The following is a 23,477-nucleotide window of genomic DNA, read 5'->3' as shown; positions in this document are numbered from 1 at the left end:
GGTGGTACTCCCTAATCTTTGATTGGATAAGACTCAGAAGAGAAAAGAACAGAGAATGAGTATATGAATTTTCGTAAGTACCAGAAAAAACAGACCAAAATCAGTTAAATACCTTCTTTGTCTGAAAACTGTTATAAAACAGTTTGGCAACAATCAACAAACTGTCATAAATCCGGGTTTTCTATAAGAATTAATATCAAGTCAAAAACGGGTCAAATATTCTAAATTTGGATTTCTGATGCATTTTCAATACAGCAATATAACCCAGGTCAGCTCGATCCCAGCCAGGGGCTCTGCCCCTTAGACCCCGCCAGGGGCTGCCGCCCCTTGGACCCCGCTCCCAGGGGTGCTGCCCCCGGACCCCCGTTCGTTCAGGGGTTTCGCCCTAAATGACATTCTACTTTTAATCTTGAATAAACTTAAACAAGTGTGCACTCCACACCTTCCTTACTTGTTTAATATTTATCAAGATCACTTTTGGTCAACAAAAGTAATCCTATTACACTTAAATCACATTAGTGAAACAAATCACCAACAAGTTTCACTAAAGATTCTTCAATGGCCCCAAGGAAATTCTCCTAAACATGGCGAAGCAGGATTTTACCCAGGAAATTCTCCTAAAAATGTTGTATTAAAGTCCTGGATATCAAAAACAAGCAAACTTTATTTGTCTACTTGATGTATGGTGAATTGAAATACGGTTTAGTTTGTACAAACATTATTTTGAATGTTGATGTCATAGAGGCAATGATGTTGGGATGCCAATCTCATTCGCGACTTGATTGGTCTGGATTTGATGTATTTGGGCACCTTTTATGACGTGTTCTCTTAATTTGTCTTTCTATTGTTGATTATCATGCTAATTGGTAATTAAGCCATCATGTTCCAATTTCACTATATTGACTTGTTGGTAATATGTGCAGTTCAAGATTGTCTATCAAAAAAGCATTTATGGAAAGAATGAAACTCCAACATATAAGACCCCATGACGCACTATATTAAGTACATTAAGTTATCATCTCTTTTTGACTTAATATATAAAAATCAAAATAGGATTCAACTATATATAACTGTTTCTTTTTTCTTAAGGCTAACATAACATCATAGTATGTTTCTTTTAAACATAGTGAAATATTTCTTTTTCAAGATTTAGATTTTGTTGCCGTAGGGACTAAATCCTCAATGAAATACAAACTTAATCATCATCAAGTTTCAATAACTTTGTTAGGTTTGGTCCAAATTTATTTTTTCTAGGCTTAAATTTCGTTGTCACAGGGACTAAATCCTCAATGAAATATGAAATTAATCGTTTATAATAAATTATGATAGTGTAATGAAAATGGATTAAACATTTAGTTATCTAATTATTACGAATAAGGAAGTAAAAACTAGCAAAATGATCTAGTCACCATCTCAATCTTTAAAGCTACTTTGAGTTTGGCAACTTACAAATCACAATTTTATTCATGAGAGTTTATAAACTGTTGAACATCAATTGAGTGTGATCACTGATCGGCCGTGTTTTGAACTCATGTATGGGTCAAATTCTCTATTGTTCCTCCTAGGTTAGAATATTATTGGTGATTTTATTGTATCAAGCCACTTAGTATGATCATGATGAGGGCCGTCCCATACATTTTTTAGGCCCGGGACAAAAACAAAAAGGGCCCTCGTTATTAACATAATAAATTATATTGTGAAAAACCAAGTTGGAATTTAGGCGTGTTAGCTATATATCAAAACCAATACAATGTAAAGGTGTGCATAAAACCGATGAGGAACCAAAATAAAAAGTTGGAGCGTACTATTGTAGTGAAAAACAAACGGTTTGGTTTTTGAGTTTTAGAAAAGATTGATTTTTAGCTTCATTTAGGTTTTTCTTTATATAGAAACTAGAAAAGCTATAACAAAGGGGAATACTTATGCCCTTTCATGTATAACTTAAGTGATTAGGGGTTCTACAATGGGACGGATCCATAAATATTTTTAGGTGGGGGTAAGAAAATATTTAAACGTGTTTATGTCTGAATATAAAAAATACTATATAGTCTTCTTGTTTGAGGTAAAATTAACAAAGTTGTAAAGAGACTCGTATCTTGTTTGTGCAGTAAAAAACAAATATACGTATTGAATCAGAATAAATTTACATCTTTAATATATTAAATTTTTTATATTTTTTAGGTAAATTTAAGAAAATGAGGGCGTTATATTTTAAAAAATGTTTCACATGGACTTTGAACAAAAAATTATTTATCGACAGCTACCAAATCAAGTTCTAAAAAAACTTCAACTTTTGTGTAATTTAAATATGAAGACCTTATTAGTATTATATTCCTTTTAAAATTATATTTGTAAAAAAAAAATGATGTTTTTAGTTCAACTCTTTAGCTTGAAAGGACATATCATTAAAACTATCCATGTGCAATAAAACTTATTTTTCAATACGCAACAAAAATATTTCTTACTTATGCATAATAAAATATCAAAAGTTCAACGAAAAAACAAGCCTCCTTAATATCAAAATGGAAAAATGACACAAATGTCCTACGAACTTTTTAGGGTTTATCCGTTGAGTTCCTAAAATTTTTGTCAGACTTTATGGGTCCCTAAACTAGAATATGACATGTTCTTTTAGTTCCTGTCAACTTGTAGTAGCCGGTTCAGTGACCTCTTATACCAAAAAAAACTTAAATTGTGCCCCTATAAAGCTAAAAAAATAAGTTCAGAGATCAATTCGTACAAAAAAAAACTCTCATTTTCTTCTAAAGTCGATTCACACTCAATTCATATTGATCCCTGAACTTATTATTTTTGGCTTTATAAAGACACAATGTTAGCTTTTTTGGTCTAAAAGGTCACTGAACCGGCTATTACAGGTTGACAGGGACTAAAATAGCATGTCATATCCTAGTTTAAGGACTCATAAAGTCCGACAAAAACTTTAGGGACTCAAAGGATAAACCCTAGAAAGTTCGTAGGTCATTTATATCATTTTCCCTATCAAAATATATAGTGGAAAATAAGGCTTTGAAATAGAACATAAATGAAATCTATGACTAATAATAAAAATATGCAAAAGAAAAAGAATAAAAATAACTAATAAAGCTTTTGTATTGTGGGTAATAATATGGTGTTGGATGTCGTCGAATGTAAACTTTTGTGCATCAGTTTTTTGGTTAAAAAAATAAAAATAAAAAGCCTACAAGAGGAGTCGAACTGTAACATCTGAAATCTAGAAGGTTAAATTATGGAAATAAATTCCCTTTTTAGGGGCCAACCCGTCGAGTTTATGCAATAAACTCGACGTGTTGGAAGTTTTTGGGGCGCGTCTTTTTTAAGGACCAACTCGTCGAGTCGGTGAAAGGAACTCGGCAAGTTGGACGCTGTTTGAGAAACCCTAATGTAACGACCCAATTTTCAAAGTAAATTTTCATTTTTAGAGTAGTCAAACATAATTCCATACATTAAGAAACCCAGTTATAATTGTTTTCAAAACATAAGTCAAAACAAATTTTGTTCCAAATATCATAATGTCCCATCAAACGCCTATGAGAGAGTGTGCACCGCGTCATCACGCCTTGCCCTTGCCCTTGGGATCTGAAGTACCTGAAACCATAAACAAACATGTAAGCACGAAGCTTAGTGAATTCCCCAGAGCATACCCCACACACAATCCACATAACATGCTAGCTATAAAGCTACCTCTACCACATAACGCATATCAATTAGCTATAAAGCTACCTCTACCACATAATGCATATCAACTAGATATAAAAGCTACCTCTACCACATAACACATATCAGTTAGCTATAAAGCTATCTCTACCATTAGCTCTGAAGGCTATCTCTACGATTAGCTGTAAAAGCTCTCAATACCACATATCAATGCATAACAATGTCACACACCTCTACACAGCAAGTATACAAACTATCATAAAATGGGTCGGCCTTTGTGCCTTAGACCCATTGGTATGGTGAAAAGACTCACCTCTCGAATGTTGAACTAATAAGCTGAAGTCAAGTGTATCCCACATGTTGTTCCTTCTCAACTGCCCATAATCGATGAATAAATAACTCAGCATAATCCCAAGAATACCCCCAGGATCAACCCTGGTCAAAGTCAAAGTCTATAGTCAAGGTCAACAATCCATATTGACCTTGACTCATCGAGTACAATTGGCCACTCGTCAGGTTCCCTGCTTAACTCTTCGACTCGCCGAGTCCCTCGAGAGACTCGTCGAGTTCCCTGATGTTTACGACCATAAACCACCAACCGTGAACCCTTGGCTGTGAACCCTTGACTGTGAACCCTCTCGACTCACCGAGTCACTTGCACAACCCGTCGAGTCCCCTTAGTCCCTTACGTTTACGACCCTTTCCAGTGGGACTCAAGGTCCCAAACTTCAGATCTATACTATACTAGTGTGAATTACACGTAAAGTTGCAAACTTTACATGCATGCAAGGCTCGCATGGCCATAACACCAAAACTAACATTCAACCAAGGTTTTTATGCATGGAGAGGGAATGAGCTTAATAAAATGTGCAACTTTCTGATATTTGGGACCTAAGAAGGTCCAGATTTGGAACCATATCCTTGTGATAGGTCTAGATCTATGCTTGCTTCCATTTCCTCAAAGTTGGTCATAAACTCTCAAATAGAATCTAGGCTTAAGATAACAGATTCATACCTCAATTTGATGCTCAAGACAAAGTAGATGCTAGATCTAGTGTCTTCCCACTTGATACTTCTTTTTCAAGCTTGGAATTCCTTCCACAATCCCAAGGTTTAAGCTCCCAAAGCTCTTACTTCACACACCCAAGTGTTTGCGGCCGTAAACGATCTCTTATGATGTCAAGGGAGGCTACAAAGGAGTATCATGTCGTTTATATAGGGGCAAACCCCAAAATTTAGGGTTTTATTTAAACAGCTCAGACTCGCCGAGTCGACCCTTTGACTCGTCGAGTCGGTCCCGTTCCGCGTTCCATGATCTCACGACCCTACTTGACGAGTTGACCTCCCAACTTGCCGAGTCCATGCATAAACCCTTTCCAATTCAAATCAGGTGTTACAAGTCTCCCCCACTTGAACTAGATATCGTCCTTGAAGTCTGTTGACTCAAACAAATCGGGGTAATGCTCTCGCATCTCCTCTTTCGATTCTCAAGTCCATTCGAAACCCTTTCGATGCTGCCATTGCACTTTCACCAGTCTTTCTTCCTTATTCCGATCTTGATTGTTTGCATCATTTCCAACATATTATGGGTATAAAGTTCTATCATTGCTTAATATTTGATTAGATCTCTTTTGGGTTAAGTTTTGATGCTTTTAGCCATGTTTGGGTGATTGGTGAGGTTGAAGGACATCCCAAGTGCTATCCTTCCAGATCTATGGTCCTCTTAAGCTCTTTTGTCATAAAGGTGCCAACTTTATCGTCCTAAGGGCTTCATGCATTCATTAAGTCCTTCTTTTGGTCTCTTTTAATCTTTTGAGCTCCTTCTAAGCATGAATAAGTGTAAAGTAGAAAACTTTACATGGCCATCTAGCCTCTTATGGTCAGATCTACATCTTGGAGTTGTGTCCTTATTGAATAAGTGATTAATGATTAAGTCCTTACCCTTTTAAGTTTCGGGTTTGGGTTTTGAACCCATTTTGGTGGTTCTTAGGGGTAAAGTTGGAAACTTTACCCTTCTTAAGGCTATTTTAGTTAAGATCTGAGTGGGAGAAGTTGTTAGTTTCGATTATGTTGGCTTAATGGATTAAGTTGTTTGGTCTCGGGTGAACTCGGCGAGTTGGATGGCCAACTTGACGAGTTGTTTTCGTTTTCCCTGATTTTGAGTTGGTGTGAGTCAACTCGATGAGTTGGTTAGACAACTCGGCGAGTTGGACCGGTTTCTTCCCGACTTTGCGGTTGTTAGAGGAACTCGACAAGTTGAAGGATAAAACTCGGTGAGTTTGGTCAACTTAGGTCGTTAACTTTGACTTTTAGCTTATGCCTTTGATCAAGTTTGTCCCAAGGGGTGTTTGGAACAATCTGAATTGGAAAATATGGGCTTAGGATAAGGCCCGTATGGGATTGGGCCCAATTTGGAAAATTAGGCCATTAGTGGGCCTTTATGGATTTTGTGTTTTAGGCTTGGGCTTTAGTTATGAATCTTATTGGGATAGGGGTAAAATGGTCATTTTACCCCATGTATGGATTTTGGATCATGGTTTGGAACCTAATTTCTAATTGGGTGATATTTTGGTATTGTTAGCTCGAGGAGTTGTCAGGGCAGCAGTTAGGGATTTCTTGCAGTGAGCTTCAACATTCGAGGTGAGTTTCCTTATTGGGTTTAGTGATTTGAAGGCACCAAGGCCGGACCATGTTTATATTATGTTGTTAGTATGCTCGTTGTCTCCGTGACTCTTTCATGTGTTGTGTTTATATGTTTTCCGGGTTAAGGCCCGATGCCGGGCAGGACCTAATGGATATATGTATGTTATGTATCTCTGTGATTATTGCATGTGTATGTGTTTATTTTGATATATGTTATTGTATGTTGGGCGGGGCCCGTTTTACAAAGCTCGGCTCGATGCCAGGCGGGGCCCGATGTCGGACGGGGCCCAATGACGGGCAGGGCCCACTATATGTTATTGTATGATTGGTATGTGGTATTTGAGGAATTTACTAAGCTTTGTGCTTACGATTTTCAATTTATATTTCAGGTACTCCAATTTTCAAATTAAAGGGGTTCAAGACGATCGCAACGCATAAACCTGTGTTCTCTACAATATATGATCTTTGGGAATGAACTCTGAAAGTATTTTTATTTAAAATCTTTTCAATGTTTGGGAAAAGTTACAATGGTGTTTTGAATATAATAAAAATGAAATTTTTAACCTTGATTTTTGGGATTTTACACGAACCTGGCTCAATTCAAATAAGATACGTGTAAATATTACATGTAATATACAACCAAACTAATTTTGGGGCCCCAAACCATCATGAGGCTCAGGACCGTCGCCCAACTTGTCCACCCTATTGGGTCGGACCTGATCATGATTAACTCGAGACAAACTGAATTCAATTTTAGCTATAACATACAAGCTTGAAGATGCAGAGTGTACACAAGTATAAACTAATTTGATCTCATGACCATGACGGTCAAGGGCAACACCTCTGGTGGGGTTCCAAGGGGCATTGACCTACCCCGGTATAGGATTCATATGTAAGGATATCATGCATCCATTATTTTTCCACAAAACCCAACTAAAGCGTTTGCTCCTAACGTATACGACTTCTCCTGATAAATAACCAAAGTTAATTTTCGTTATCTCATAAGTATATGAACCGGTTATACAAATTGATATATATTTCCCTAAACGTTTTTCTTCGAAGTCATTATCTTTGTAATCATAAAACAACAAGGTATTTTGTGTTTGTATATCTGAATTTGCATGAAATCTGGATATTGTTTACTTGAATGACCATAAATCTGATTTCGTGTAATTCCAAATAATAGGGTTAATTAAAATTATTGATTTTGGATTTTATGATAAATAAAAAGGTATTATCGTCTTTGGTGGAGGTACAATACAAAATCAATAGTGGGTCACTTTAAATCTTGTGGATTAATATAGTCTTTTGTGTGTTGCTTGTGCTCTTGCGCATTAGTTACAAAATTGCATATTATGTGTTTATTATGTATATGGTCATGACTTAATTTTTGTTTTTTGTTGCCATAAAAATTTTGATTCATGCTTAATAAGTTAAAGTAGATTCAACCATGATGTTTTCAATCAAGATAAGGTTATAATAGGTACTTCATAAACAAGACCCGTGTGAACAAATTTGGAGATTAATTTATTTTAGTAGAATCTTCTTATCCTGACTTCATCTTGATCCCGTTCTAAAAAAAGATTTTAAATAAAAATCTTAACAACCTTGGTATCCGTCAACCAAATATTTAAATGTCATCTTTAAACCTCAAAGCTAAAAACCATTTCAACAAAAAAAAATATAAAAACTTATTAGATGTATGTATTGCAATAACAAATCTTTTTACAATTCTCAAGTTAAATATGCATATATCGAACGGGCACGTTCTCTTTTTGGAAATTGTAAAGAAAACAACAAACAAGTGTCCTAAGGTTTGGGTAAAATGTACATATGGTACAAAGTTGATGGGTGTTTTTATGCTCTACAAGTTCTAAAAGGGCAAATATGTAATTTTCGTATTACTATTTACTAGTACCACTTCAGAACGCTTGAACTTGCCGGTTTGGGAGGTGGTACGGAAATCAGTCACAGGCTCGGGACCTGCTTTCTACTTCCCTGAAGCTCATCCTCAACCTCAGGTTTGGACTTCGCTCTTTCTCAATGTATATATAGCCGTTGAGATCTCCCTCCTTCAAACTCAAATGGCCAACAAATTTCCATCTTTCCTCAACTCTATCAACTCATCACTCCATAACACAATCTCTAATGCCTTTCCAATTTATCATCTCAGCTTTTCAGTTAAGTGTTTGACCTCGATGGAAAACAGAAGACGAGGAAGAATTAGAGAACATATACGTTTGTTTCTTCTGTGGGTCTAGGGTTTTGTTTGTGGGTTTTTTAATTATTTGGGATTTTGTTGGCGAAATTGTACATCAAACGATAGATGGGGTTAGGGTTCTGGGTCAACAGTGCAATTTGAGGTCAGCTGATGCTAAACAGAAGGCGGTGTAGAGTTAGATCACAGAGATGTATGTTTATTTTGTCGGTCTAGGGTTTTAATTATTGGGGGTTTTGTTAGTGAAATTGTACATGAACAGATAGATGGGCACTAGGGTTCCGGTTCAACAGTTTAATTTGAGATCGGCTGATTCATACATAGATGGGACTTCTTTGCATGATCTGAATACTGTGGATGGACGTTCTGGAGAGATCATTGAACCCATGGTTGACCGAAGTGCTGTTACAGATGAAAGCTTAGACAATGAAGACGACTCTGGTGCTGTTGTGAGTTCCAAATAGTCTCATATTATTTACCTTATTTGTTGTCTTTCTTCTAATGATTTTGCTACTCTGTTACTTTATGCGTTTGAGTTTTATCTGAAATTAGGGCTTAATTTCTTGTTCAAATGCATTTCTAAGAGCTATCCTGTTATAAATGATTTTTCTTCATAATGCAGGAATGCATGCATGAAAGTTACCAGAATACATTACCACTTCATAATGTAGGGGTAGATGGAGGTCATTCAAGCCTTGATTCAAACGGGTCTTCTAGGGACCCATATAATATATTATCAGCCAATGGTAATGTGAAGTTTCTCACCACATGTTCATCTTATGATTAAGATTAAATCACTTGACTAAATTTGAGTTTATTATATTGTAGATGTTTCACCAATAGAAACAGCAAGAGCAAGATTTCTGGATTTTGTGGTGGATAATTTCATTGGGTCACATATAGTTGAAGTAACAGATTCCGAGACAGAAAGTTTATCTCAATCTGTGGAAGAAAAAGTGAGCAAGAGGAAGGAAAGAGAGATCCAATATGAAGGTGATTCCCTTTATGCATTGCCATTGATGTATGTGGCAAATATGTATGAAAGTTTGGTTAATGAAGTAAACATGAGACTTTCTTCATTGGATGGCATGCGTGAAAAGACCATTGGAGTCGCACTTGAAGCTGCTGGTGGTTTATATAGGAAGCTTGCAAAGAAATTTCCTAAAAAAGGTATCCATTTCCTTTATTTGAGTATTTGTTAATTTGATATTCTTTTGTTGCTCGTTCCCCATGGTTATTTATTATCCTCCAAAATAAATTTTATTTAGGACCTTGCACATTTAAAAGAAGAGAACTAGCAACATCTTTTGAGACAAGGTCAAGATTTCCTGAATTAGTAATACAAGAAGAGAAACGAGTTCGTTTTGTTGTAGTCAATGGTTTGGATATCATGGAGAAGCCAACTATTACACATATAGATGATGCAGAGTGGTAACAATATTCATTATCATTTTAAAAATAATTAATAGTAATACATTTGTATTATTATTATTATTATTATTATAGATGATGGTTCAATTTTTTTTGATGTATGTAGGTTCAAAAGGTTGACTGGTAGAAGTGATGTGGCAGTTTCTCCTCGTGACTATAAGTTTTATGCTCCAAGGCATAAGTATAGGCGTTCTTCATCCAATTCTGTTTCAAGCATTTCTGGTTTTTCTGTAAGTTTTCTAAGCTGATTTTATTTATTTAGAAGATAATGAATAATGATGATATATTATTGTTTTGAGTTTAGACTTTTCCTGGTGCTGATAATTCTTCTCCAATGTCTGTTGCTCAAGGATACCGCTCTCTTACTGAGGTAACATCTTTTGCTTTTCACCATTATATTATTGATTATATAATTTTGAATAATTATGATAATAATAAGATTTGGTGAATAATTATTTTCAGCCACATCCACAAGATGATGAACATCAGCAGACATCATCAAAACAGCATATGCAAAGTCTGCCACACCAGGGTCAGTTTCATATTCAATCGCTGACTCATGGTCAACATGGTCAATATTCTCAATCATCACATCTTCCTGAAATTGGGCACACACAGCAGTCCTCTGCCATGTCTCAACAGTTGGCTTGTTTACAACCACTCACTCACCTTGGACCCCGCTTGCATGTACTGGTAAACTTTCTCATCTATATAATCTCAACCTTTTTTTTTTTTTAAAAAAAACTCATTTTAGTTTGTTAATAATTGTTTATTTAATATATATATTTATTTATTATAGCCTACAAGCCCTGCAAAGTTTTGTGATGAATGTGGTGCTCCATATTTGCGAGAAACTTCCAAATTCTGCTCAGAATGTGGTGTCAAGAGGCTGGGAACATGATGCTTTTCCTTTTTTCTTTTGCCTCTGGTAAAAGACATGAATGCCCTCCTCATCCTTCATTATTGAAGACAATCTAGGGCTGTTGTTGAAGTTTTTTTTTTTTTGTGTTGAAGGGGTAGAGGATTAGTTGTTGTATTGTGGATGTTTACTATGTATTGGAATAGTGAATGTGTCTTGTAAAAATTGCAAATATTTATATTTATATTAAATCAGGTAGAGGTGTTTGTAGTTTTGTTGACCTTAAAATTTTATTAGACCTTCTTATGACATATAATGACACAAATGAGGAAACTTACACATCATATTGAAAAAAAAGGAAAACGGACTTAAGATAAAGGTTCACCTATATGTTGAGTATTTTATTTACCCATATTTTTAGGGGTTTTGACTTAATTGACCATCAAATTTTCATCTCGCTGAACTCATATGAGTTTAATGGATCGACATATGTACAATCCACCACTCACTATACAACTTTACATATTAAATTCTACATTCTATTAAATTCTATACAATTTAATGGATTGCCATATTATTTATCATTTTCTTTTTATTTATTGTTTTTTTTGTAAATAATTAATTAGCATGAAATTAAAAATTAAAAACTATAATTAAAATTAACATGAATTAAAAATTACAAATAACAAATTGAAATAAAAAAATAATATATATATATATATATATATATATATATATATATATATATATATATATATATATATGTGTGTGTGTGTGTGTGTGTGTGCGCGCGCGTGTGTGAGGAGAGTGAGAGTGCAGAGTGTTCAGAGTGTTCAATGTAGATTGAACTCCTCGTTTTATTGAATCATTGTCATTATCCCACAATGATGATTTTGAGTTTAATGAAATTAAACTCCGCGTTAAACTCTCATTAGAGATGGCCTAAGTGTCACCATTTAGCCATGTAAGGGTTTGTTTTATATGTGACTGGGTCCGGTCAGCTGTTTTGGCTGACTCGGTCCAGTCAGCTTGTTTGATAAAGCGATAAAATGTCTTGACTCGGTCCATTGTTCTGACTCGGTCATGTAAAAGTCAGCTTGTTTGATAAAGCGATAAAATGCTTTGACTCGGTCCATTGCTGTGACTCGGTCATGTAAAATCGTCTGATTCGGTCGTTCCTAGAAAAGAGATTGACCGAGAAATTTCTCCACTTTGCCGTGAAGCTTTGAACTCCCCCCATCGTGAACGACACAATGCTATCTCCTTCATTGGCCCTTCCTAGCCTGCAACCTCCTTCCTTCTTCGTCTCCTTCTTCCGTCGGCGCCGACCATTCAATCGATTTATTCTTCCTTTAATTTTTGCATGTAAGGGCTTTCTTCTTCAATCGGTTTCTTCTTCCGTTAAATTTTGCAGGAGAGAGACAATTTCTTCAATCAATTTATTTTTCCTTTAACTTTTACAGGAGAGAGAATATCGATTGGTCGGGAGAAAGATAGAAAAGGAGAACGTGTTTGCTTTGATTTTTTTTCTGCAATGTAGTAATACCAAGTGACTTTTTTGTATTGACTACTATCTCCATCGATTTCTATACACAGTGTGATCTTTTGATAGGCTTGTTTATTGTTGCTTCGTTTCTAGTGCCACATTTATGGAAGAGACAAAAAAATTGGTTTGACTCTTTGAATTTCCATGTGAGTTTTGTGTCTAGCTTTTCAACAATTCTATTCTTATTGCTTTCAATCGTGATCTTGTTCATGATAAAACATTGTATCTTGTAAAAACACTACTTTATATGAAGTCTACATTTCCATGTTGTGTTCCAAATTTCATTTGTTTCTAATAGGCTTTAACAACTCAACTTTTCTGTTTAATTTTTGTGTATCTAGGAAATTTAAAACTTGTTAATTGTTAGGTACTGGGTGACATGGATAGAATTGTTTCCGTGTCATCTACTTCCTTTAGTTTATTTTTTTCAGGGAGAGGAGTCTGAGGATGATTCAAATGATGGTGAAGTATTGTATTGAAAGTCAAAGTTGGTGTTCCAAATTGCTTTGTAATTCGATTGAAAAAAAATAATTCATGTGTTTTTATTATGTTCTCTTTGCGTATGTGTATGTATCATCAATGTTCATTGCCTTTTCTGTTAATTATTTGTTGGTTTGATCAAAGTTCATTGCTTTTTCTGGAATCAAGAATAAAATTCTTTTTTATTTTTGGTGCTATATAAAGTTTTTCATCAAGGGGTAATATGGTCATTTTCATTATTAATCACAACCAGTCAGAGATATAATCAAACAACATGGTTTCAGTCAGATGTGGACCCAATCAGAAGTTCTAACTTAGTCAGCACTAACTCAATCAGCATTAACCCGGTCATCAACTATCAAACGACCCCTATGTCCAACATCACCTTCATTATATGTTCACTAGCCCTTGGAAATGGTTAACCCTATATATTAATTTATCTTTTTTTGATATTATATTAAATAAAAACACAAGAGAAATTAAATTGCCTCCTATATTTTATGTCTACAAATATTCCTACCCACTAATATTATGACACATGTCGCAATTTCATATTTACTTAACTATTTCATTAAGAGTATATTAGGAATATATCAAATTAAATTAAATTGAATTGTGGAATGATAACATGTGTCATAATATTAGTGAGTATGAATATTTGTAGGCATAAAAGGTAAGAGGCAATTTAATTTCACAAAACACAGTTATTAAACATACATAAATATTTTATAAATAAAAAAACATTAACTTAAATAAAATAATATTTTTAAAATTCAACGTACACTTTACTAATAAAAAACATTAATAAAACATTAAAATAAAAAAATACTACTCGTCGTCATCGTTGTCCTCACCGTCGGTCTCGTTCTGATTGTTCGTGTCCTCGTCCTCCTCATCATCATTGGGGTTTTTGAATTGTCGTTGTCATATGTGTTTAGTCAAATCTTGACGTAGATTATGATGTGTTTCACTGTTTTGTATTTCTAAAATCCTTGTAAAGTATGTTGGGTTACCGACTTGTATTATTGCAGTTGGATTGAGTATATCGTTCAAAGTATATGTACAAATAGTCATATCCTCTTCTTCTATTATCATGTTATGTAAAATAACACACGCTTTCATCACTTTCATCAATTTTTGCCTATCTCATGCTCGTGTTGGATGTTTGATTATGTGTCACTTATGTTTGAGGACTCTAAATGCCCGCTCCACATCCTTCCTTGTAGATTCATGTGCTAACTTGAACAATTTTCGTTTTTCATCAGTCGGATATGTGTATGACTTGACAAATGTAGTGTATTCTGGATATATCCCATCACCAAGGTAATATTCATAATTGTATTCATGTTCATTTACAACGTATGGCATGTTTGGTGTTTTACCCTGCAAAATGTCATTAAATAACGGAGATGCTCCAAGCAAATTCAGGTCGTTGTTTGACCCTCCCATACTAAAAAATGCATGCCAAAACCAGAGGTCCTGAAAACAACTACTTCTAGTATAACAGTAGGAACACCATGATCACCTCGCATGAATTGCCCTGGCCATGCATTGGGACAATTCTCACACCCAATGTGTACAATCAAGGCTACCTAGTCTTCCTGGAAATCCATGTTTAGCCTGATGTGTGGCATACAATTGTTCCACATCACTTCTATTCGGATTTCGCAAGTATATGTCACCATAAATCTCTATACCATACTCACGAAAAAGATATGTGCATTCTCGACCGGTCCTTGTAGAAACTTTAGATTCTATTAATACATGAGCATTTATACTTTCCACTCTACCAGTTCACACTTAAGCATATAGAGATTATACTACTAGCTCTACTCAACTCATTCCTTATCCTAACATACATGGATATATATTTTAGTACATTGCATAGTGAGATAACTCACCTGGACAGTTTCTCAGAAGATTAACAATTTTTTGGGCAATCCTACTGACGGGCAATGCACCAAACGAGTATTAACCTATAATACTATAACTTATCAGTTCTTATGACAATCTGATAATGAAAGCTAGATCGATCATTAATCCCAATGAATACTGAGAGTTCTATCAAATAAGGATTAGCTAGGTCGGACAATTGGGAGGCATGATCATTTCGGCGTATAGTCTTTCTGAAATCCAACAACCAAGCCAATGTGACCATTCTATACACATCTCTCGTAAGTAGATCAATCAGCATTATAACTGGAATTACTGATAAATCATATTTATACATTCATAATAACGACTATGAATATAAATATAAGTTACACTTAAAGTATAGTAAGTATAGCCTAACTTACAAAGAGTTTCTAGTGAAACTGGAAGATTGCACTAGAAGAACTCCGACCCGAGAGCTTCTATTTCTCTGGCCTTCTAATGTCGCAGGGTCTTGTTAAAGTAGTCGAAAATTATAGAGTAAAGGGACTAAGAGTACAAGAGAATTCCAGAGGAATTTGGGTGAAAAGGGATGAAGAAAATGAATGAACTCGTCGTCTATTTATACTAGGAAAAAGGGATGTGTGTCGCCCGCTTAGTTGGTGCGTGTCGCCCACTTGGTCAGGGTGGGTAACGTCGCGTTGTCTGGGTGGTGACACGTGTCGGGTTTCTATTGAATTGTCAACGTGCGCCGCACATGTTGTCCATGTGCGTGGTTGCGCGCAAGAATTCCTATTTTCTTTGAAAATTCATATCTTCTTCATACGAGCTCGGTTTTCGACGTATTTTATATCCACGCATAGCTATCTACGAGATCTACAGCTTTCATTTAGACTTTGTCGGCTAATTTTCACTTTATTTTTAAAGTTATATTTTTAACAGGTTTAGACTGTAAAAACCCATATAAAAATCATACCTCTCTCATATGAATTTCGTTCTTGACTGTCTTTATATCGACGGATAGGTATGATCGAGAGTGGGCATGGGCTTACCATGACTATCATGTGACTCCGCCCTTGACACCATTCAATCCAACAAAAAGGAAGTCCTTTTTTTTCTTACAATCTTTAACCCAAAAGCAAGCCATCAAGTGAACTTCGTTAGCCATAAGAAAATGGATGTTATCATATAGGTGTCACCACTATTTCTAATTTCTCTAATCTTGTTCTTTCTTACCATATGATCTTAAGTGATTGATCTTTTAGGCAATCCAAATGCGGTGCTTAGTTACAATCAGGGTAATCGGGGCAACATGAAAAGCTTCAACACCACTAATCCTCCTAAAAAAAATGCACCAACGTTTTTTACTGTCACCGCTAGTTGTATTAATTTTGCATTGCTAATACTGTGTCGCCACTATTTTCGCTTAAATTGTTACTGTTATTTGTGATGGTGCAGTTAAATATATCACTGCCATTTTTATGAATCAACTCAACTCTTTTCCTTTCTCTTTTTGCAATTACAAGCCCTAGACTCATATCTACACATACAAAACCATCATCTCTGCCATTCATCACTTCGGTAATATTTGTTAGGAGATATAGACTTGCTGCTGACATGTAAGTCATGGAGAATTTGCAAACAATAACTTCTTCGATTTTGCAATTTGCCACATCTCTTTCTAATATGTGGTTTTTTATATTTCTACAAAATCATTTTGCATATAGGTTTCCAAAATTGATGTGCATTTGGATGTAATAAAATGGAAGCGGACAAGATTAATGTTCTTAATGATGTTGTTCTTTGTCTATAACAATGAAGAATGAGGGAAGGGGGAAGAGTTTGATGCTTTAAGCATTCATTGTTGTTGGAGTGGCCAGAGACAAGTTGCAATTGCACTCGTGGAAAACCATGGTTGAGCTAGAGTGTTCTTGAAGTACCGGTAAGGAAAGAAAGAAAAAACAATGGCGGTGATTGGCGATGAGGTTGTCAATGATGGTGACGAGGTTGGTGGTGTTTGGTGATGTGGTGGTATTGGTATTTGTGATGGTGGTGGTAGGATAAGTAGGTGGTGGTGGTGGTGTGATGGTGGTTTTTCACTAATAGTTAAAATAAGAAAATAAGTAAAAGACAAATTTGACTAAAAATACAGATCAGTGTAAAGACATAGGGACCAAAACTGTAATTTACTCTATACATTTTATATTAAAGTTCCAAATCATCTTTATAAAAAAAATTACAAAATTGCAACAATAACCCTTGTAGTATGTTGAAAATTGTCACTTTAGGTCAAACATGTTTGGACTAGCACCAGTGGTTCAAAAGTTTCATTTTGATGTGAGTTTGGTTAATGTTGTTTTGATTTTTTTATAAAATGACGATTTTACCATTTGTATTTTGTTTTTTCAGTTTTTTTATTACATAAATCGAAAAAAATATATAAATTACCTCTCTCTCTCTCTCTCTCTCTCTCTCCCCAACAATTTAACCCCCCCCCCCCCCCTCATTCTTCCCCGTCTTTCTCTTTCTCTTACAACAAAAAAGAAACAATTTTTAGATACCTCTCGCTGGAAGCCATCGTATTGTCAGAAATGTCACCCTCCTCAGAGCCTCTTGTCGAAGCCACCAGCCTCACCAGACCATCTATGTCTCGCCAAAGAAATAAAAATAATAAAATAAGTAAATAAATAAAAACTTGTTAATGTTTTCTTTGGAGAATGAGCAAGGGTATCGGATGACGATGCTCTCTCTCTCTCTCTCTCTCTCTCTCTCTCCCCCCCGGAGGTAGGCTCGTAATCAGACCTCCGTCGGAAACCACTAGACCTCAATGCACCATAATCGAACATGCAATCTGTCGGATATGATATGTATCTCTCTCATCATCGACGAAATCCTTAGCAAAACCCTAGCCTCTGCCTTCTGGTGTCGCTAACCGACAGCGGCTCTACAAACCCTAGTAAAGACGGCAACTTGTGGTTTATGGCACCTCTAATCAACGAACAGCACCATTTCAGGTCTGGTTTCAAACATCTATGACCACCTCCTATTATCGGGTTTGTAAGAGAGATGGTGAAAGAGGTGGCGTTCCATCTGTATGTGTGTGTGTGTGAGAGAGAGAGAGAGAGAGAGAGAGAATGACGTTTTAGATCCGAAGAGAGAGAGAGAGAGAGAGAGAGAGAGAATGACGTTTTAGATCCGAAGAGAGAGAGAGAGAGAGAGAGAGAGAAGAAGAAGAAGAAGAAGAAGAAGAAGAAAAATGACATTTCAGATCCGACGAGTAAGAGTTTCAAATCCAACAAGTTAAGTGGCGTTCCACCTCAGATCTTTGAATCAATTTTTGGGTTTTGTGTGTGTGTGTGTGTTGAATCTAGGGGTGTTCGCGGTACGGTTTGAAACCGTGAAACCGGTCATCGGTTTGGTTTTACGGTTTGTATTTTTCTTTATGGTTTGGTTTGCGATTTTGAACTTTTCAAACCGTAGTGAATGGTTTGGCTTACGGTTTTTAAGATTTCAAACCGTATAAAAACCGGACCAAACCGTTAAGATTTGTGTGTGTGTGTCTATATATATATAGTTATATTTTATTGTATTATATATATTAATTTTTATATATAGATAATAAAATTTAAAACTAACGTTTATTTAACCTAGATTCCTAGTAATTTCTTTTGTTTACTATAGTGTAAATGAAGTCCAGCAACTGAGAGTCCACCTCTCCAACTCCAAGCAATCGTTTGATTTGTTTCCACTTGCCCTAAACCTAATCGCAAAGAGTCAAAATCGCAAAGCAGAGTCTCGTCTCGACTGTGGTTGTTCTTTAGTCTAATCACTATCGTTACCGACGCCGACAGTATCACCCCTCTGACTACACCACACCTAATATGTTTTTTTTCTAGGTTCATCTTCTTTTCAATATTTAAAAAAGGATATGGATAAGGATAGTGTTTTCATATTTTTTTATTATTTAAATTAGTAAACATCATGTAACTTAGTCGTGTTAGGTTATTTTTATTTTTGCAAGTTTTTCTTTTCATGTACCAACATAGTCGATTTATTTTACTAAATTAGTTTAATGGACTCAATTAAAATGGACATAAAAATCCCAAACCATGAAACCAAACCGGAGCCAAACCGTTAGTAACGGTTTGGTTTGGTTCGATTTTAAATTTTCAACGATTTGGCTTTGGTTTGACCTAAAAACCGAAAAAACCAGACCGTGAACTGATTTTGTGTTGATATGTGTGTGTGTGTTCATGTGATCTGATTTTGTGTGTATGTGTTCATCAGATTTGATTTTCTATATGATTTTTGTTTCTAGGATGATTTTTTAGCGGATATTAAGTCGCAAAAAAGGTTTAGGTGGAGATGGAGGTGGCAGAAGATGTTCTTGAGTATTCTTGAATCTATGAATATGTTCTTAGGTGTTTATCAAACACACACACAGAGTATTTTATTTATTTATTTATTTCTGTAATAAGAAAACTGAAAAAAGAAAATACAAAGAGCAAAATCATAATTTTATAAAATATCAAAACAAAATGGACCAAAATGCAGCAAAATAAAACTTTTGGATCACTGATGCTAGTTCAAACTATTTGGCCTAAATGACAATTTTCGACATACAATAGGGACCATTCTTGCAATTTTGTCTAAAAAAAATTTAGCAAGAAGTTTCGTCATTCTATGTTTTAGACATGCTTCGCTTCCCAAGCTTCAATTCATCTTTATGGCCTTCCCATTTATACTCTTTCAGTAGACTATCTATCTATTTGAAAAAAAAAATACAATATAATAACTGTATGTGAATATACAATTACTTACAATGAATGAAAAATTCCCTCAAAATTGTGAAGAAAAAACTAATTTTCAGAGATTCTTGACCCCATCTGCCTCTCCCCTATTCTTCCCAACAGCAACAATTTCATTTTGCTGCCAAATGACTTCCAAAACTACCTGCAAACATAATCAACTCATGATTTTTTTTCAAGAAAAATAGTAAAGTTTAACTTTAACACATGGTTTAAATCATTAACTATTTTCAACTATCTAAAATACCCTTCAAGAAAAACTAAGAAACTATTGTGCACTAAAATAACTACTCTCTATTTACTTGTGTAATGATGACAATGGGCAAATAAGCAATTTTGACAATAGAATGATCGAATCTTTTAAATTAAAATACATGTTGCAATTTTAAGAGAAAAAAAAATTTCAAAATAGCATGCTGAAACTAACAACAAACCAATACATACCAGATTCAAGAACTGGGTAATGCTGAAAGATGATGGAATCCTGATGATTAGGTGGGAAAGATTAGAAGCTTCAATATTTAAAGAGGGATAATTAGTAATCAAGGTTTCCTTAGATAAATAACTTAACAAAACATACATAATTTGCATAAAACTCACACTTGGTAATCAATGAGATTCATGTCGCCTCTTTGATTGGATAAATCCCATATCTGTGATAAAAAGAGATACAAATAACACTTATCAGTAAGTATCAACAAAGATACTTTCATAAGTTCATGAATGCTCATAAAACTAACTTCCACATTTGATTCTTTTAATGTAAATATGAAAATGATAAGATGTATACTTTACCTTAGTTTGAGGATTGCAAAAGTCTTGATCCAAATTTATACGACTTCCAATGTGTTCTTGATCCACAAATCATAATATCCATGTGCAACAACAAGATGCAATCAAGTAATGAATTTCTCACTTTTTGCTTCAAAGTTCAAACCCTAATCACTAACACCATTCATAATTTGTTTTCCAACCATCTCATTTTGCAATTCCTCAGCTTCTTTTGTATCACCAATCTCATAATACTTTTTCACAAGACACCCATAAATCACATCATCTGGACAAACACCATTCACAATCATCTCATCATAAAACTTTCTTGCTTCCAACATTTTACCACATCTACAAAGCCCACAAATCAAACAAGTGTATGCATGAAGATCAAACTTTACACCACTTTCCACCATTTTGTCCCTCAATTCCAAAGCCTCTTTAACATTCCCATGTTTTAAATTCCCATCAATCAAACACGTGTATGCATTTACATCCGGAATCACACCTTTTCCCACCATTTCATCAAACAGTTTCACACCCGATTCTAATTGATCATTTTTACAATAACCATCAATAAGAGCTGTATAAACAATAACATTAGGCTCAATTCCAACATCTGACATCTTACAGAAATGGTCCATTCCCTCATGGACATAACCAAGTTTGCACAAACCATCAATTAAGACACTGTAAGTCACAACTGATGGGGTCAAACCTGTTTCATTCATTTCTTGAAACAAATCAAGAGCTTCTCTTTTGTGTCCCAATTTAAAATACGCATCCATAATCGTTGTATAAATCACAAAATTTGCATTTATACCGTTTTTCTTCATTTCTTGAAGAACAGCCTTAGCATCTTCAATTTTTTTGTCATTACAGAGTCTTAGGATCAAAGTACCATATAGCAATAAGTCTGGTTTGAAGCTTTTGGCTTCCATTTGTTCCCAAACATTGGTAGCCTCATTTACATTATTCGATTTTATATGCCCATGAAAAAGAGTTGTATAGCTTTTTATGTTAGGTGATATACCGGTTTTAAGCATTTCTTGAAAAAACACATCAGCTTCTTTCATTTTACCTTCTTTTGTAAGCCCATCAAGTAAAGCTGTACATGTAACTGTGTTCACCATAACACCTGCCTCATTCATCTCTTTGATTAACTTCACAGCCTCCTGAATACAACCTGCTTTACAATTTGCATCAATTAAAGAAGTATATGTGAATTCATTGGGAATAAGACCAACACGTCTCATATCCATGAAAAACTTGATTGCTTCTTGCATCATTCCTTCTTTACAGAAAGCATCAATGAAGGTGCTGTAAGTTACCACATTTGGTTTCAATCCACTTTTCTTCATGTGATGAAGAAACTCAAATGCTTGTGGCATTCTACCAAACTTACACAAACAGTTTATCAATGCATTGTATGTGATCACATCAGGGTAACAACCGATGTTCTTCATATCATTATATATACAGATTGATTCGGTTAACTTCCCGAGCTTACCATACCCATCAATAAGTGAATTATAAGTAACAATATCTGGTGTAATCCCTAATGCTTTCATCTCCATGTAAAATCTTTGTGCACCTTCCATGTCTCCTACTTTACACAAATAATCAATCATGATATTGTAAGTGAATACAGAAGGCTTAACACCAGCCATAATCATTTCCTTGAAGAACTTCTTTGAGAAGTCTCCTTTATCAATCTTAGTTAATCTACCCAGAAATGAATTACAAGAGCGTGCTTTTGGGAGAACTTTATGAGATTTCATCCTTGAAAAACACTCATTTGCTTCCTCAAATTTCCCTAATTCCACTAATACATTGAACAATGTGTCAAATACCCCCCACCCTGGACGACAAGCATTTCTGGTCGACCACATTACATCAAACACATCAAAACCTGGCAAAATTAGGGTCGAACTAAGCAAAGCTTTTAGAATACCATGAGCTTCATTGTAAAGCTTATGGAAAAACAAAATATGGGTAAGAATACAATAGGCCTCAGTCGTATGACAAAACTTAGGTCGGGTTTCAGCCCATTTGAAGAACTTCAAAGCTAACGTAGGTTCTTCGTTTAGTTGTAATAGTATTTTCGAAACCCAAATTGGGGCTAAACTTGAATCAAAATATTTGATGATCCTATAATCGTCCCAGCGCTCATTCTTAACAATTTCACAAATGGATTCCCGACCAAGTTCGTCTCCGATTTCGTCGCAGAAAGCCTTACTCGAAAAAGGGTACCGAAATAAGCAGAGAAAACTGGTGACACAGAATAAGAATGTGTACGATGATGGTGATGAACAGTTGCAGAAAATTATTTTATTAGGATTCAATGGAGACGGTAAATTTCTTGTTGATGATAATAGAAGGCTTACGCGATGATTAGGGTATCTTGTTTTTCTTCCCATGATGACAAGACTGCGAAGAAAGACGAACATCGTCCGAGCAAACTAAGAAAGTGAACTTCCATTCATTGTTGTTTTAAGCGTACGAATTTGTACAGTGACAGTGTTGTATTGAGTAGGGATTTAGTTTAGATGGTGCTGGTGGAGATGGAGGTGAAACCGTTGACGACGAAGCTAGTTAGGGTTTTAGCCACCAGGGGTTCAAGAAGACAAGCGGCAAAAGGTTTTTCTCATTCCATTCTATTACTGTAAATACGGTTCGGATTTGACCCGTTTTTTAATAGGTGGGCTTATTTTGGGCTATTTGCTTGCTAAAGGGAGCCCAATATTTTATTGGAGAATGAAATAATGGTTTGTAACTTTAAAGAGTGTGAACGTGAACTATGAAATATAAAGTTTGAGTCAAATATTAAAGGAGGGTTCCCAATTGAACAGTACTATGTTCCTATTGGACCACCTTTAATATTTTTTTCTTTTTACTCATGTGCTGTAACTTTGATGGTATACGTGTTGTTCAGACGCAAGTGTAACCAATAAAAGCAGGAAGGCAGGATGAGTGTGCTCTCCACGCTTCATTCCCCACTTGAGCTTCCACCGCACCATCAATTTTTTTTCTTCCACCGCCTCTATCTGTGTTCATATATCCCACCACCTTCTCTCACCGCCTCTGATTTCATTCATTTCCCTTCTAATCATACCGATTCCTTTTTTCCTTCATCCACCGTCATCGACTCTTCCTATCTTTCTTCCTTCTCTC

General features: G+C 35.3%; 2 protein-coding genes and 1 long non-coding RNA gene across 4 annotated transcripts; 2 read left to right on the top strand and 1 right to left on the bottom strand.

The window, feature by feature from the left end:
* The first annotated feature begins 8,184 nt into the window (after positions 1-8,184).
* LOC111896743 (uncharacterized protein At2g02148) lies at positions 8,185-11,098 on the top strand. Its single transcript, XM_023892731.3, has 9 exons — positions 8,185-8,339; positions 8,492-8,985; positions 9,159-9,282; positions 9,365-9,706; positions 9,805-9,967; positions 10,074-10,197; positions 10,272-10,337; positions 10,430-10,660; positions 10,767-11,098. The coding sequence occupies exons 2-9, from the start codon at positions 8,803-8,805 to the stop codon at positions 10,866-10,868; spliced, it is 1,335 nt and encodes a 444-aa protein (XP_023748499.1). The 5' UTR covers positions 8,185-8,339; positions 8,492-8,802; the 3' UTR covers positions 10,869-11,098.
* A 765-nt stretch (positions 11,099-11,863) lies between these two features.
* LOC111896736 (uncharacterized) lies at positions 11,864-12,651 on the top strand. The gene is made up of 2 exons (XR_002852013.3): positions 11,864-12,191; positions 12,290-12,651. It is a non-coding gene; the product is annotated as an uncharacterized LOC111896736 (long non-coding RNA).
* Positions 12,652-19,224: 6,573 nt separating this feature from the next.
* Positions 19,225-22,944, bottom strand: LOC111896746 (putative pentatricopeptide repeat-containing protein At2g02150). Of its 2 annotated transcripts, none has more exons than XM_023892735.3 (4): positions 20,328-22,944; positions 20,133-20,185; positions 19,977-20,044; positions 19,225-19,677 (listed from the first exon to the last, which is right to left on the bottom strand). In XM_023892735.3, exon 1 carries the CDS (start codon positions 22,751-22,753, stop codon positions 20,471-20,473), a length of 2,283 nt encoding a protein of 760 aa, XP_023748503.1. In that variant the 5' UTR covers positions 22,754-22,944; the 3' UTR covers positions 19,225-19,677; positions 19,977-20,044; positions 20,133-20,185; positions 20,328-20,470. The 2 variants fall into 2 exon arrangements, with proteins under 2 accessions (XP_023748503.1, XP_023748504.1); XM_023892736.3 differs by having other exon boundaries at positions 19,977-20,016.
* Between the last annotated feature and the right edge of the window lie 533 nt (positions 22,945-23,477).

This window comes from Lactuca sativa, chromosome 3, assembly GCF_002870075.4.
Source record: "Lactuca sativa cultivar Salinas chromosome 3, Lsat_Salinas_v11, whole genome shotgun sequence".
In the NCBI taxonomy this organism is placed as follows: Eukaryota; Viridiplantae; Streptophyta; class Magnoliopsida; order Asterales; family Asteraceae; genus Lactuca; species Lactuca sativa.
This window is presented reverse-complemented; position numbering and strand designations above follow the sequence as displayed.